The sequence below is a fragment of the Pelecanus crispus genome, chromosome 1 (genome assembly GCF_030463565.1).
Source record: "Pelecanus crispus isolate bPelCri1 chromosome 1, bPelCri1.pri, whole genome shotgun sequence".
In the NCBI taxonomy this organism is placed as follows: Eukaryota; Metazoa; Chordata; class Aves; order Pelecaniformes; family Pelecanidae; genus Pelecanus; species Pelecanus crispus.
Genome location: NC_134643.1, coordinates 547,942 through 564,194, shown reverse-complemented (window position 1 = coordinate 564,194; position 16,253 = coordinate 547,942). Strand labels below are relative to the sequence as shown.

The window sequence follows — 16,253 nt, the reverse complement described above, 5'->3', positions numbered from 1 at the left end:
AGGCCATGGAGAAACTCTTTTAAAAGCTTTTAACCCCTCCCTGCTCACTGAGAAGACACAGCAGTCTGCATGTCTCCCAAAGACAGTTTCCTCTGCATCCAGGAAATGCCAGGACTGCAGGACAGGAGTGCTTTGTTAGCAGCTTGCTGGGAATCTGCTTTTCCACGGGGACTGGCACAACATGCAGCAAGAAAACATTAAGGTATGGCTATGGGCATGTGGAATGTTCTGCAGGATAGGGACAGGCTTCAAGGGAAAAGGGACAGGGACATCTGACAAGGCTCCCTTTGAGAAGCTGCAGGTAGAAGTGTCCCTTTCGCTACCACCACCATCCCATCAGAAAAGGAGACTGGGCTCTAAACTTGCGCACCGCTGAGGCATGGAGATGCTGACCTTCACTAAAACTCCCCTTTCGCAGTAAAAGCCTGAGGATCGGCCACCAGAAGACAAAGTGCAGGGGGAGGAACAATCCCCCATTTTCCCTGTGCCATGCTCCCTGGGGATGTGTGGTGGGACTGGCTACAGCATACTCCCTGACCACTACAGTTTCCTGGAAAACATGTGGACTAAGACCAGTCACCGGCTACAAATCCCTCTCCCGGGAGACACGGGCAGCTGCTGCTCCTAGTCCCTCTCCAGGTAGAAGAGAGGCAGCATCTAGATGCAAAATCCTCAGGGAGACCTAGAGGACTCATCTTTAATATATTCTCTGGCAGAGCTATTTCTCTGCTTTTCGTGACTTCCCTTTCCACGAGCTTGCTCCCCCACCTCGAGCCCAGCAGCTCTGCCTGTCAAAACACAGGCAAATGGGGCCCCCTTCCCTCACCCCGCTGCGGGTTTCCACGGTGCAGGTGCAGGTGATCTAGCGATGCCGTCCCACACCCCGCTGGGCACTTGCGAGGCCAAGTGCCGTGGTTGGGGCACCTGTCCCTCTGCAAAAGCGCCCGCACGACGCGCGCCAGGCTTCGACTTGGGCCTGATGCTCACCAAAGAGGGGCACATGCAGCTGGGGAACGTTCTCACAGAGGCAACATGCTGCCTGTGCGTGCAAGCGGGCACCCATCACACTGGCTAGGAACCGCTTTCAGGACTGGCAACCGAGTGTAAAAATATGAACCCTGGGGTCTGTGCAGTATCTGTGCAAAGGGAAGAGCAAAAAGTGGAAGAAATGGGCTATTCTGAATTTTCTCCTAATGGCCACTAGCAAACGCAGCGCCTTCAGGTTTAGCAATAAAGGTCTGGAGAAGCGGGGAAGAGGCTAGGGTGAAAACCAAGGCACTGGGCTCAGCATGAAATAAATCACAGTGGCCATCAACCAGCTGATGCAAATCCTTAAATGATGAGATTTGGCCCTTCAAACCTATGTTTGAGTGGGAGCCCAAACCCCCAAGGTCTCTTTCTTTCAGGAGAACCCTGCAGGGTTGTAAAGCCTGGACATGCATGTAGGACAGGGAGCAGAGCAGAGCAAGAAAGGTCATGGACCTTCCTTCAGCACCCTGAAAAAGAGAGGGGGTGGTGGAATCTCTGCCTAGGTTCTGCCTCTCAGGTGGGTCTCCTCCCAGGCAGGACAGGGCTGTGCCACACGCAGACTCTGCACCATGGCACATCTGTACACATCGCCACATTTTCGCACAGCAAAAATATAAATAAAAATAAAAAAACCAGCAGAAGCGTGAGCCAGGGCAGTAGGCAGTGTGGAGAGCGGCTCCCTCTCGCTCTGCCGATGCTCTTGGTGGGGGCTCGCAGCACATCCGACTCCCGCCCTGTGTCAGCCCTGAACAGCCTGTCTCGGCAGAGCCGACCCCGTGCGCACCAGAGCTGCGTGTCGGAGCGTGGCTGCCCCAAAGGCTCCCCTGGAAAGAGGGGTCCCTCCGGACCTCCTGTGCCGGGCAGGCCGCGAGAGCCGCACGGCCGCCGTTCTGCCAGCCCGCCTCCCCCACCGGAGCGCCCTGCTCAGCTGCCCTGCGGCCTCTGCCGCGCGCCGGGGACAACACGCGGCCAAATGGGCAAATCACCCCGCGCAGAGGGAAGGGACTGCCCTTCGGAGGGTGTGCAAACACTGGCACCCCGCCGGCCCTCAGCTGGTAGGATGCTACCGGGGGGAGCCCCGTGCACCGGGAAGGTGCGGCCTTAACGAGGTCGCCCGAATAGATGGGCTTCAGCACAGGGTACCTGGAAGCGAGGACGGGGTGGGGGTGGAGAGGCTTTAAGAGAATACAGGAAAATATGTAGATGCAAGCTGGGATACCAAAGCATCTGGAAACGTGGGTAGGCTCTGTAGTGACAGCAGAACGTGTGAGCGTGTGTGCATATGTATGTGTGTGTGTAAGGGGGGAGGGCAGCCCATGGGGATGCCAGCTAATCTGGCAGCATGTGGTATCTGCCTGGAGGTAGGGGAAAATAAAAACAAGGGGCTGTTTGGAATGCGGGAGGAGCGGGGTGCCTGACGGACAGGGCACGGGGGCGGCGAGCCTCTCCGCAAGCACACGGAGGCACCCGGCGTCCTTGCCCCGGCCTCTCCGGGGAGGCAGCGCTGACGGGGTGCACTGGCTCTACCGGGGGGTCCCGCGCCCCCGCGGCAGCAGGCTCTCAGCCCCCCGCACCCCACACGCTGCTCAGCACGACGGAAACATCAGCGCAGGAGGCGCGCGCGTCGCCTCACGCTCGTGCTCATGCAGCCCTCTGGAAAATGGGCGTTGGGCAAGCGTGCTGCCTGCTCCGGCCACGGCCCCGCATGCTCCTCATGCACCCCCTGCATGCACGCGCGAGCCCCTGCCGCCGCTTACCCAGCTCTTCCAGCTCGGCCGTCATGGACTTGGAACGCAGCGTCAGGGTGGTGCTGGGCGCTCTCTTGGGAGGCGGCGGAGCTGAAAGGAAGAGAGACGGCATTTTGCATTTCTTGTCCAGGAACTTACGAGGAGTGGCCAGATGCAGATGCCACTTCTTCTCCACAGCCTGGATCTCCTCGTACTCGCGGGATGAGGAGTCGCACTGCTGCAGGATCTTATTGAGGCTGCGTGTGGAAGCAAACTTCTTCATGGTCTCGGTAGCGCAGTCCCGGGGCACGGGGCAGGCCCCGGCACGGAGGGGCTGGTGGCTCCCACAGGCACGTGCACGCTGCCCAGGCTCCCACAGCCCTCAGCGGAGGAGAGTCCAAGTCATGTCCCCGGGCTGCGCCTGCCCCCCTGCAGCTACCAGAGATGCTATGGCTATGAAAGCCTCTCACGAATTAGATCTGTCTCAGGCAGCTGGCTGCCTGCCTGTGGGACTCAGCAAACAGCTTTGATGGCTGCTTCCCCTCCGCACACGCCATGGGTGGAGGGTAGGAGGGAGAAACAAGTCCAGCAGGCCTGATCTCAGTCTCTCATTCCCGCCTCGGCGCGGCGCATCCCCCAGCAAAACACAGCCCACCCACCCTCCTCTGCCGGCTTGGCCGTATCCAGGACGGGGTGAGGCTCCCGCGGCCCTAGCGAAGCGCTGGAGGCGGCCGGCTCTGCACCGGGCAGCGGAGGCACATGGCTGGCACGGGGCGGCGCGGTGCTGTGCCGGGGCGTGGGGCTGCCCCGAGGGGCTGCCTAGCCGGGCCGGCCCGCGGGGCTGCCCCAGAGGCGCTGCATGCCATGAGCCCACCAGAGCGGGGACGAGTTGAAGGCTCTTCCTCTTCACTTGGGGCGCCTCCTCCTCCTCACACTCGCTCGCTGACAATGCTGGATTCAACGCTCAGGCATTGCCATGGCAACCGGAGCTTCAGGCTTTGCTGGCGCTGCCTGCATCAGAGACCCCAACAGGGGCGGATTCAGCCAGAAAATGCCAGTCCCACACAGGCCTCCATCACCCCCAGGAAGAGGCAAGCCCCAGCCCGGGGGGCCGGGGGTCTGCCCCCCGCCCCCAGCCGTGCTGCAGCCAGGGTCCCGCAGAGGGGACTCGGCTCCGGTCCCCGCACCCCGTGCTGGAAGAGCGGCCGCCCAGCTCCGTGGGCTCAGGGCACGGGCAGCGGGCAGCGACGGGCAGCGACGGGCAGCTGCTCACCAGCGGGCAGCTGCTCACCGGCTGCAGGGCTGGAAGCACCAGGAGAAGCGGTGAGCGGCACTGGCAGTGGTCCCAGCACCGATTCCCGAGCCTCAGCCTTTCCCACGACTTGAGCTTTTGTGCCGTGACAATATAATTACAGCTCTTAGTGTCAGCACGCAGAGCTGCCTCCCTCCCCCACGCCCTGTGTGCTGCGCTCCCGTCCCCCTGCGCCTCTGGTCCCCCCGTGCTGGGCTCCCAGCCGCGGTCCCCCGGAAAACGCTCCTGCCCCGCAGCCTGCCTCCCCACACACGGCCCAGATCTGGGGCAGACAGGGACAGCCTGCCCTGTGCTGCTGGCTGCTGCCAGATGTGCCCCTGCCTTCTGCAGCTGGCTGCCTGTGGATGAGTTCCTATCCTCCACAGACAGCTGCTGCCAGATGTGCCCCTGCCCTCCACTACTGACTGCTCCCAGATGTGCCCCTGCCCTGTGCTGCTGGCTGCTGCCAGATGTGCCCCTGCCTTCTGCAGCCGGTTGTCTGTGGATGAGGTCCTACACTCCACAGACAGCTGCTGCCAGATGTGCCCCTGCCCTCTGCCTCTGGCTGCCCCTCAGCGAGGTCCTACACTCCGCAGCCAGCTGCTGCCAGATGTGCCTCCAGCCTCCCTAGCTGGCTGAGCTCTGATGTGCCCCTGCCCTCCACAGCTGTATGCCAGGATGTGTTCCCCCTGTACACAGCTGGCTGCCTCCCATCCAGCTGTCCTCCAGATGTGCCCCTGCCCTCCTCAGCTGGATGCCCCCCACCCCGAGGCTGCCCTGCAGCTCATGATGCCATGAGCGCATGAGCCCACCGCCACACTCCGCCTCAGGCCCCACCTCTAGCTGAGGGTCACTGAGGGTCTCGGCTCAGAGGGTCTCGGGGCCCAGGGATGATGGGGCGAAGGTCCAGAGCTTTCTGGGGGCCCCATGGCTGCCTGCCCTCCCCTGATCGAGGGCGAGTCCCCCACATGGCCAGCAGCCCCAGGACTGGCCGTGCCCCCAGGAGCTCCCAGCCCATGGGGCAGTACCCAGTCACGGCATTCCCGAAAGAGGACAGGCTCCACCCTGGCCCCCCCACCTCCCTGGGGGCTGTCCTCCACCCCGACGCCCCTTGCATCGCCACAGGGACGGTTCTCCACCCTGACAGCCCCACGCTTAGCAGGGGCAGCTCTCTATCGCGACCCCCTCCCACAGTGGGGCCAGATCCCTACCACAACAGCCCCAATGCCCCCTGAAGCAGGGGCAGTGCCCCACCATGACCCCCTTAGGGCAGCGGGCGCCTCTGCTCTCCGCACAGCCTCCCGCTGGCACCAGGGGCTGCAGCGCCAGAAGCAGCTCTGTTCGGAGGAGGAGCCGGCTCCAACCTTCGCCGAGCACACGCAGCTCCGGTGTGAGAGCGCAGCTGCTGCTGTCCTGCAGCCTGGCCGCGGATGGGACCCGCAGCAGACTTGGCCGGCAGCCGCCGGCTGTGCCTGGCTTCCCCGGCACCAGAGTCACTGCCCTGCCGCACGCAGCCCCTCCACCTGACCACCGGCCCCGGCCCCGCTGTGCCGCTCCCACCCGCGGCCGCCGGCGCATCCCGGTGCTGCAGCACTGCATGCGCGGAGGTTTCTGCGCCGGGACGGGCAGGTCTTTTCCTTGCGGTGCCCTCCTTCCTCGCCAGCTGCAGCTTGGCAGCCTCACGGCTGTCCACCCATGCCGGGCTCCTCCCGGCAGAGCCACGGGCTTCTGCCGCGCCTGCTCACAATTAGGTGACACAACCCCCTGGTCAGAGAACCACGAGACTCCACACCTACCCTTCTTCCGAACAACTTCTTCCGATTCTGGCTTGCGGCTGACGGAAACAACCTTCATCACCAGGTGGTTGCCCCCTTGCCGGATCAAGGAGACCACCTGCTTGTGCCCCACCTTCACCACGTTGACACCATTCACCTAGGGCACAAACAGAAAGAGCAGTGTAAAGGCTGGCTGTCACAAAGAGAGCGGGCAGAGGGCAAGGCCGACGGATGTCAAGCCACAAAACCAGATCATTTTTGCATCTCTGCATCCTTTTTTACAGCCTAGCACATTTTTGTATCCAAGCTGTCCCTGTGACATGGCACCTACCGGTGACCTCAGCTTTCTGGAGAAGCTGAGGAACCTGCAACGGGCCAGCACAAACCAGCGTGCACCAGTGCTGCAGCCAGGTGGCAAGAGCTGGACCTCCCCCTTCCTGCTGGGCCGTCGAGGCAGATCACTAAAAATCGGGCATTTCCTAGTTCTGCCTAGGTGTCTGGCAACCACAGGGGAGGCTCCTGGACCTGCAAATCTCGAGCTGAGCCGCGGCTCTGCAAGAGGCGCTGGAAGAGCACAGGCACCCGTGCAGAGCGGCGTGCAGAGGGATCGCCCCAAACCTGTCCCCGCCAGCAGCAACCTGTGTTGTGCAGATGAAGACACTTATCTGCTCCCCCAGCTATCGACACGCTGACCGACTCCTTCCAAGGGTCTACAGGACACATGCTGACACACACTCCTGTCGCCGTTTTTAGCGCTAGCGTAAGCTATTAATTTCTTGGACAACCAGCACTGGGCTGCGGTGGCAGGCTAGGCAACCTCTACGACACAAACCCAAGAAAACTGGAAAATACAACCTCAGAACTTGGGTATCCACCAAGCAGCAACAAACGCAAGGGTCTCCGAGGGGCATTAGGAGATGGACCCTCCCTTTGGGTAAGTGAGGTTGAGGTGCAATGGGGATGAGGATGCCACAGTTCAGGTGCTTCACTGCTGGAAAAAACGGTTTCAACTTTTGCGGCTTAGTTACCCGCTTTGTAAAAGACCCGGACGTGTTTGCACACTGTGGCAGTCACTTTTGAAATGTGCTGCGTACTCCAGGACTGCTGCTGCTCCAGGCACGAAGACTGACAGCAAATGAGAGACAAGGGATCGTCTATGGGCAGTAACTACAGAAGCACTTACGTTAATATTTACGTTAGTATTTATGTTTCCAGAAGTGGAGCACTCAAAAGACAGGTAATGACAGGATTTAGGTTGTACGTGCAACATTAATTTCGTTAGTTCCAGACCAGAAGCATTACAGCTAAGCTGTTGCGTGCCACTGGCTTCAGGTCTCAAAGACACCAGGAGATGGAGAATTCAGCCTTTCCTCTGCAGGTTTGCTCCAAATGTTTAGTAATTTCCACCGCTTAAAAAAACCCAACCCGCTCCTATATTACCATCAAGAAATCTGTTTTCAGTCACACGCTCTTGTGCCATCCTTCCTCACGCACAGTCCCACCTCCCTCAGCACCGGCATCGTCCCTGTGCCGCAGCGCATGGGATCACGCGTGCACAGACTGAAACGCAGCACTGTCCTGTATGCTGGGAACCTTGGCACTTCCAGAACGTTTGGGGTTTACGTGTTTCAACTCCAGCTGGAGATGTTTTGTCTTTAGGGCAGACCGAACTGTTGTTTAAATAATTAAAAGTACATAGTTTATAACATTTGCAATACGTGAGCCATAGTGCTATTTCCTATGAAAAACCGCAAAAAATATAAAAATGAAAAAGGGGGTGGAACTAAATTCTGAAATGGAACATCAACATTTTCTAAGATGCAAAGCTTTTGAAATAATAATTTTATTTCAAATATTCAATTGTTTCAATTTTGATTATAATTGATTCAATAATTGTGCAATTTGCATGAAAACACACGTTTTCCTCAGAAAATTTGATTTCGATGAAATTACCAGCCTACTCTAGTTAAATCACCTCTTAATCTTTTTTTTGGATGAACTGGACGGCATGGATTGAATCCTGGAGCACGGTTATCCTGCATTTTCTCCTGATCCTAAACCACTTACGCAGCTTGTCTTTGCAAGCCCTTTAGTTTCCCAAAGCACCGTCGCACAGCAGCGCCCGGGGCTGCGCGGCGTATCCCCAGCACCGAGCCCCTGGGTCCCATCCACGTCTATTATTTACTAGCCGTGACTTCAGGTTCATTTCTGGAACGTGTATGAATCACCGAGCAGCATCAGGTCTTGAGCTAAGTCCTGGAGAGACCCACTAGAAACCCGGGCCAGCGGCAGTTCCTCGCCGACAGGTACTCGCCAAGACCCGTCACCTGGCAAATTTGTGAGCCACTTGCCAGGCGCTCCGCTGGTTTTGTACACCGCAGCTTTTGTAACAGGGCTGTTACACAGCGGTAAACAAAATCTATTACATCTTAACAGTTACCTTCATCAAATAAATCTGACACCTCAAAGAATGAAATGAAATTTGTTTTGCGAGGTTTTCAGCTGGTAATTTTATTCTACTCTTTAACTCTTTATCAACTGCCTACAGTATCTGATTGTTTATTTTTTGCCAGCACCTGATATCAGACTCACGGGTTTATAATTAACTGGATCACCCCCTTGCCCCTTCCAAATGCCAGCACTCTGCCAGTCTCTTGGCACTGCCCCAGCATCATACAATTACAAAATGCAAATACTGAAGAATTACCACCTGGAAGATGCTCACAGCTTCAGTTATTAATGGCTTGGAAAGCATTTCATCATCTGCATGTGACACATGACCATCACCCTGCTCCCTTCCAGATAAAGAACAGCAATAACGACAGAACACGCCTGTGCTTTCTCTTTCATTTTTCATCACCCAAACTTGTCCACCCAAATGGGCAGCAGTTCAGATTTTTTAGGTTACTTGAATGCAGAGAAGCAGGAGTGGGAGGTTTTGATCTGGCGGGCTGGGAAGGCGGGACCTGCTCCCTCTGCTCCACCCTGGCGCAGCGCTGGTGGCACGAGCCAGGGTACGCGTGTCCAGGAGATAGAGCACCGACTGCCATGGCATTGCCTGGCAGAAGCATGACCCGAGCACCATATCCTGTTGGTGTTCTGGCAGACTGTTGGCGCTTTTGCTGACAGTCAAGTAACAGATGGAAAATGTTGATTTTCAGTTGTTTATAACTTGCTGAGATCAGGGATGAGGAAAAGGTACCAATGTGGTCAGACAGCTTTTTGCCCAACGTGTTTCAAATGTGCCCATAGATGGACAACTCCTACAAAAGCCCTAAGACATCACCTTAGCCTGTACTGTGCAGCTTCATCCACTGCTGGGCACTCCTTGACTGTCTGGAGCACGAAAAAGCAGCAGTGCTGAGAGCAACACCGGCTTTACAAAGCACGCTGAGGGCTAACCGTGAAAGACAAGAAAAACATGACGCTGGCCAGTAAGCGCAGAGAGTCTCAGTGCCACGCTTGCCCGGGACCGCCAACTTCACCCTGTGACTCTCTGAAACACCCTTGGCCAGAAGGACGTCAACCCAAAGCCACAACCAAACCAGCCAGAAACGTGCCAGAGCTGGGTTAGGTTACAAAGTCTGCAAAGGAAAGCTTGGTCGCTGGCGTGTGAATGTGAGTAATTTGGCCTATGGGAAAAAATAACATCTCTGCTGCTGTTTAAAATAGATGGAAGAGCACGTTAAAGGTCTTTCAGTGACCAGCTCAAAGTATCGGTCCCACGTTACCAGGCCTCTTCTGTGAAAGATGGAGTACAACCAAGCAGGTCCTCAAAACCCGGGAAACTGCAGCTCAACCCGACCAGCAGGAATGGCATCGTGCAGAAAGCAGGCAAGAAAAGCAGTCAGGAGGCTAAAATAGCACAGGAGGTCAGGAATGGATGTTATGCAGTAAAGCTGACCACAAGGGAGACTGGACAGACAGTTGCTTGTACTATGCAAGGATGTCTGGGAAAAAAAACAATTTCTGAAAAATACGAAATCCTGATTCACGCCTGGTTCCTGGTGATACCCAAGAAGATGAACTACAGAACTTTGCAACTGCAAACAGCTTTGGCTAAACACTCATCCGAGCAAAGTTTCTCTAACAGTTGCTCTTGCGAAATTCAAAATAGAAAGAGAAGAACACATCTGACAATCAGGTTAGCTCACTGAGAAGACGGAGTGAAGATTTTCAGTTTTTTCAGCTTCAGAGTTGTGCTGAGTCAATACGGCATGATAAACCGCGTGTACTGAGATCAGAGCCTGGCACCGAGGCTGGGTTTATAACCCACAGGGAAGCGAGCTCTCATCAACAGTGAGCAAGCCAGCGGTTCGAGGTGCTGTTCCACAGTGGGAAGGAGACCCGACACCAGCCCTTGCAGCCCTCCGACAGCCTGCCAGGTGAAGCTGCAACAGCCAGAGACCCCGGGCGTAAGGTGCCCGGGAGGGAATGGGGCTGCGGTTCGATGATGATGCTGATCGGCCGAACTGGGAGAGGATCTCAGCCAAGCCACCCCCCACCTTCAGCAGTAACGAAACGTCAGAACTGCGCTCTCAGGAGCACAATACCATCTCCCACAGGAGGAAGAAAAGCACTCAGACATAAAAAGAGGAGGCAGCAAGATGAACAAAGCAAACTGTTTCATCTCTCTGAGCAGACCCATGCACGGAGGATCCCTGTCGCACAGACAGCCTGTGGCTGTCTGACGTTAGAGCAACACAGGGGAATTGCCTGAGACACACACACAAAAATCAGTTTTTGGTCCCAGTCTATGAAGTGCAGAGTTGAATCTTCAAGAAGACCGGCAGCTGGGAGTCCTGCCCATTGAATTAAACACTCCAAAGGAGTGCTGGCCCTCAAACGTGGAGGTGTTGGAATGAGAAAGATCAGACAGGCAGTGGTGGAAACGTGACTGGTTTTGATCAAGCAATAAAGAAACACTTCCAGTTTCTTGGACACGACTGCCTGATGAGGATGCCCTGCTCTTGGAGACATGCTTTTGGCCTGGAAGAAGACAATAGATCAAGAGTCAAATCATGTAGAAAGCGTCTACAAAACATAAAAGAAAGTGGATACATGCAAAGTAATGCTTCTAGGGAAAAGCCATCTCAACATGCTACACAATGCTGAACATGGACCTGGTGGGTACAGCTCCAGAAAAGTCTTGGAGCTGATACTGACAGCTCTCAAAAATCACGGGCTCTGTGCACAACAGCGGCCAAAAAAGCCAACAAAATATATCAAGGAAGAGATGGAAACCAAGATGGGCAAAGTCATTCAGGGCTCTGCTGATCCTGCACACGCACGCCTTCAGTGCTCTGTGCAGGTCCAGTTCAGCATCTCAAGGAGGAAGTGGTGGAGCTAGAGAAGGGCCTGAGAAGGGCAACTAAAATGGTCAAGGGGATGGAGCAACTACCCTACAAAGACAGACTGAGAAGGCTGGGACTCTCCAGTTTGGGGAAGAGAAGGCTCAGGGAGATGCATGGCCAAGGCTTACAAAATTCCCCAAGGCAGCAGACACAGTGAAGGCAGAGCTGCTGTTCTCCAAATCCTGCAGCATTAGAAGGAGAGGGCTCTCAACGAGACTAGTGGCAGATCAGACAAAACCAGACAAAAGCAAGACTTCTTTATGCAGCAGGCAATGGTCATCTGGAGCTGGCTGCCATGGGAGGCCAAGGAGGTGGACAGTACCGGCAGATTCAGAGAGAGATTGTCCTTGCACAGATTGTAATGGGACTGAACAGGGTCATTCCTGCTAACGTCCCCAGTATGACGACATTGGATGCTGGAAGGCACAAGGGGAATGGACCACCCAAAATGGCCAAGCACATGTGCTCTTCTTAATTAACAGCGTCTTGTAATGACACTGTCAAGGACAGGAAACTGGGCTAATGGACCATCAGTCTGGCCCAGTGGGACATTCCATACACTGTCTGGTGCCTCCCAGCAAGCTGGTAAGGATATGAAGCTTTAGTAGTTGTCACAGGAGATAATGTCCCCATTCTCCTGCTCATCTCAGTAGCTCTTCTAAGCTCCTGTTCAAGCCTGAATTCAGCTTTCTTTAACACAGATTTCTAGGGTGGTGGATATTACTCCAGATGAGCTCTTACATGACTTGAGTAATAGCACTAACACTTCCCCCCTTGTGACTGACTGATGAACAGCAGAAGAAAGCTCTGAAAAGACACGCAAGGGCTATGTGCTCTTGAAGCTCAGGGAAAAATGGAGGGAGTGACTGACCAGAGCTGTTGCAATGAAAGCTGAACCAATCTCAACAGCAACGGGGCCAGAGATAAACTCTGATCCACTGGCTACAGCAGCTGAGTGGATCATCCAGCTGTGTCAGGTGAGTGGATCAAGTGGCTGCACCAGCTGAGTGGATCAACCAGCTCTGTAACGATATCCTTGAATTAATGACAAGAGCGCAAAAATCCTCCTGAGTTAGCAAGACCAGAACGGGGAGAAGGACTGTGCAAGTGTATTAGCCCAGAGAATATAAAAACTGAACAACAAACAGAAAGAACTCAGACAGCAATGGGCTTGAGCTGGTGTCAACCCACTTACGCCTTTGAGGTGACTGGGGACAGCCAGTGTTGAGCTGCTGAGCAGATTATGGAGACTGGTAACAAGAATCACACCTGTATGGTGATTCAGCTGCATATTGCATCTGCTATACTCTGCTAAGTGTATTTATATTCGCATTTAAGTACATCACTGTGCCACTCTGCTAAATCAAAATCCCATGTAAAATCAAGTAACTTCAAATAAGTAAATTTGGTATAAAACACCGAACCCGCCATGGGTGGAGTATCTAAAAGCAGCTGGTCAGAGTATTGGACTGTGACCTGGGTTCAGCGCATCTGGCTATTCTAAAGCATGAGAAAACTTCCTCCACGGAGATGCCACCTATGTGGAGATCAATGGCACATTCATGCAGTCCCTAGCATGGTGCCAGCAGTGCTGGACAAACAAAATGTTCCCAGCTAAAGGTAGGCCATGGGAAAAAGAGAACAGAAAACGCTGTCCCTGCGCAAGGAAGGAATCCTTTAACGGCGACCTGTATCCAAAGCTACGCCAATGCAGTGTTTGCTTGTTGAAGGAGGACAAAAGTACTATCCCTGCAGCTTCAGCAAGCGTGCTGTGGTCCATTCTGGACACTTCATTACCCAAATGATGTTAACCAGTGAGAAGCAGTTTTGAAAAATGCACATTATTACCAGAAAATTAGAAGGGCTGAGATCTGAGGAAGGACCGAAAGAACCATGCGCTATGTGGTATCTGTCTGTACCTTCATTATGCGGTATCTGTACATAAGAAGCCTGACCTGACAATGAATCACCTGAATCATGCACGTTCCCAGGAATACGAAGTTACTTAGAGGAATGTAAGCTCTGAAGCCTGAAATAAGTTTGTTCTGCTCCAGAGCTCCATTATGGACATCTACCAGGAGAACAACGGGTCCATCAACCAGGATAAGCACAGACCGCTAGGCAAAACTCAGGGGGCTTTGGGGGTAAATCTTCACCAACAGGAACAAACCCGTACGTCACTCCAGAGTGTGGAGTTCTTTCTGATTGCCAACTTCACCCTTTCAGCATCTCAAAGCACTCAAACTGGAGAAAGGCTGCAAGATTGTCCAGATGCTAAGATGCTCCTCCGGAGAACTTGAGCTCTAAACTCCCATCTCTCCTAGGCTTCCCACCTCTCCTAGGCGATCTCATTCTCTGGGTGTAGGACACACTGGTGCAGAAATGTCTGAAATGGGATTTCACTAAAATCCATGACTATGATTATCCAGGAGATCTTCTGTACATGCACTGAGATCTGCAATGAGCTGTCTCCCTCCAAGCTGGGCGATGGAGTACCCCCACACCAGAGCTACTGCCCTCATCAGCCCTGTTTCAATATGCTGAGAAGATGGACTCCTTAAGCCTCAAACCTTTTTTCAGCTCATGAATCATTCTGAGGCCCTTTTAGAATTCCACTCAGTAACGCCAGATTCATCCCGCAGTGTGAATGTCTGACTTGCACAAGGTGATGTTTCAGGGATCTTCCAAAGCTGCAACCAGAACACGCGAGTTCACATAACTCTGGAAGTTTGTCCTTTACGTATACAAAAGCCCTCTGCCACATCCTACGCAATCAACTAACATTAACACCATTATCTTAGAGAAACCCATGTCCTTTGCTGAATTACGTTTTCCCAGAGCCATTTCATATCCTGTAACCTACATTCTTTGCTTGCAGACACGTCACCTCGCACAGTTTGCTGGAACATGGCTGCTTCAGCAGGAGAGCCAGATCGTTCTGCAGCAGCTACTTTACTGTTAGCTATTCCCCCACTGTCTGTGATACCTGCAATCCTTACACACACAGGTTTCTGTCACCATTTTGAAACACCAAGAGACGTGTTGAGCTGCAGGGATCAAAAATGGTAAAGAAACTTTGCTGGTGATGGCCCCACATGCTGGTACCTTCCCCTTAGCAGCTGCCTTCTGAAATGTGCCCCTGCATGACTTCGCATGCTTCTAAGCCACATTCGTTCTGTTAATTCCATTTATTGTAAGGTTATTTATACACAAGTCACATGGTTATTAAGGAAGTCAAAACATACTACGCACAGTCCTCACTTTAGCCACTCCTATGATGCTGTCAAGAAAAGACGGCAGGTTTGTTTCCACCTTCCATGGAACCACACTCTATGATATTAATTGTATTTTCATTCTCTACTTCTTTGTTGATTGTGCTCCAAATTAATTGCTTCATTATTTTACCCAGCATTGATGCCGAGCTAAACAAGCTATAGTTTCCTGAACCACCTATTTTATACCCTGAGATTATTAGAATAGCAACAGCCCTCTACCAAGTCTTTGAAATTTCATAGATTAGCAAGATTTTGAGGTATTAACATCAGCGGTTCAGACAACTCCTCAGCTAGGCTCTTTTAGACACTTGGGTATATGTTATTCAAGCCTGTTAATTTGAGTATGTTTATTTTTAGCAAATACTATCTCACTTTCTCCTTGGTTACAGCTGGGAAACTTTCTGTTCCAAGCACATCATATGGATAGATACATCCTCCTGATTTGTTCCAAACTCAGAACAGAACATTTCTGCCCCCCCTTTTTTTTTTTGCACCAGAATATACAATTTTATCATTTACATATAGAAATGGATCTCAACCAGACTTGTTTTTTTTTCTTCTAATGCTCTAAAATTTCTTATTATCTTTACATATTGGCCTTTGATATTTCCTTTGGCTCCCTTTATCAACCTCCTACACACTTTCGCTCAAATTAACCACATTTCCTTTTCCTTTACTTGCTAACCTTTCCAGTAAGAAGGGGAAACGTGTGTCTGTAAGTAATATTTAACTGCTCCTTCATTATCTCACTGAAGTGGGTGATGTCTTGCCCAGCAGATTTTTTCCCCCTGATTTTTGGACTGCATTTAGCAGCGTGTCCTCAAATAACCCTTAGATTTTGTTAATTATGTAAAATTTATGTTCCCAAATATCAAAAACTCTGTGGTTCAGAAAAATGGTGCTCTTTCCTCCCCAGGAGACACTCATGGGTTGCTGACATGCTCTGCACACGATAAGCACAGCCAGAACCCGACCACCAGATCTGCTGCTACACCTGCACATTTTTCTTGGAGCCATCAATTCTTTTTTTTTTTTCTTTTTCAGTCTGTCAAATGAAATTAATACTAGATTACATTATCTCACAGCAACAATATTTCACTAGAGGCAGACGAGACATGCAGAACATGTTCCCCCGTTGAACTAAGCCCTGCCATAGCAGGTTTTCTCCTTACCCACACGGGAAGGTGACGGCGGGGTCTCTTCAGTACCAACACAGACTCTGCCCCAGAAACCTTCTCTCTGCCCTACACACCCCTCTGTTTTGGCAGTGAGATCCCAGGTCGATTGTTAATTGCAATTTTCTTCTAACAATGCTTTTGTACAACTATATCATACAGACCTAAATAATGAAAATATCCACAAATTTATATCCACACTTGTATTTACTGTCCGTAAGTCCTGTGTGTATACGCACACATGCACCATGGATGTACAAAATGGAAGAGTACGCACAAAGGCTCCTGTCTACATCACTAGTTATGGGCTCCTCAAGGAAAAAAATCAAGGATCTAAACCCTGCCAGGCTCAGAGGAAGACCCAAGGCTAGACACTACAGACCGTGCTCTTGAACCCTGGTCAGTTAAAGCAGGATTTTCAAAATCCCACGCTCCCATAGGCCCAATCTAGTCCTAAACTGTGGCGCTTTCACAGCCCAGCACTGTACCGCTGACTCCGGCAAGCTGGGTGAGAGCTAATTGCGTAACGGTGTAATTGTCTGCATCTATTTTGTTCTGGTGCTGGGCATGGAGAGGCAGTCACCCGAGTACCCTCTGCAGCAGCTACCAGATTTAAATCCCACTTCG

At 52.8% G+C, this 16,253-nt stretch overlaps 1 protein-coding gene across 1 annotated transcript in view; it reads right to left on the bottom strand.

Moving 5' to 3' along the window:
• The window catches only part of SHANK3 (SH3 and multiple ankyrin repeat domains 3), a 356,977-nt gene that overhangs the window by 46,014 nt on the left and 294,710 nt on the right, over window positions 1-16,253 (bottom strand). The window contains 2 exon segments of the mRNA XM_075708911.1: window positions 2,787-2,867; window positions 5,844-5,979. Of these exon segments, the coding sequence (XP_075565026.1) occupies window positions 2,787-2,867; window positions 5,844-5,979 (217 nt within the window).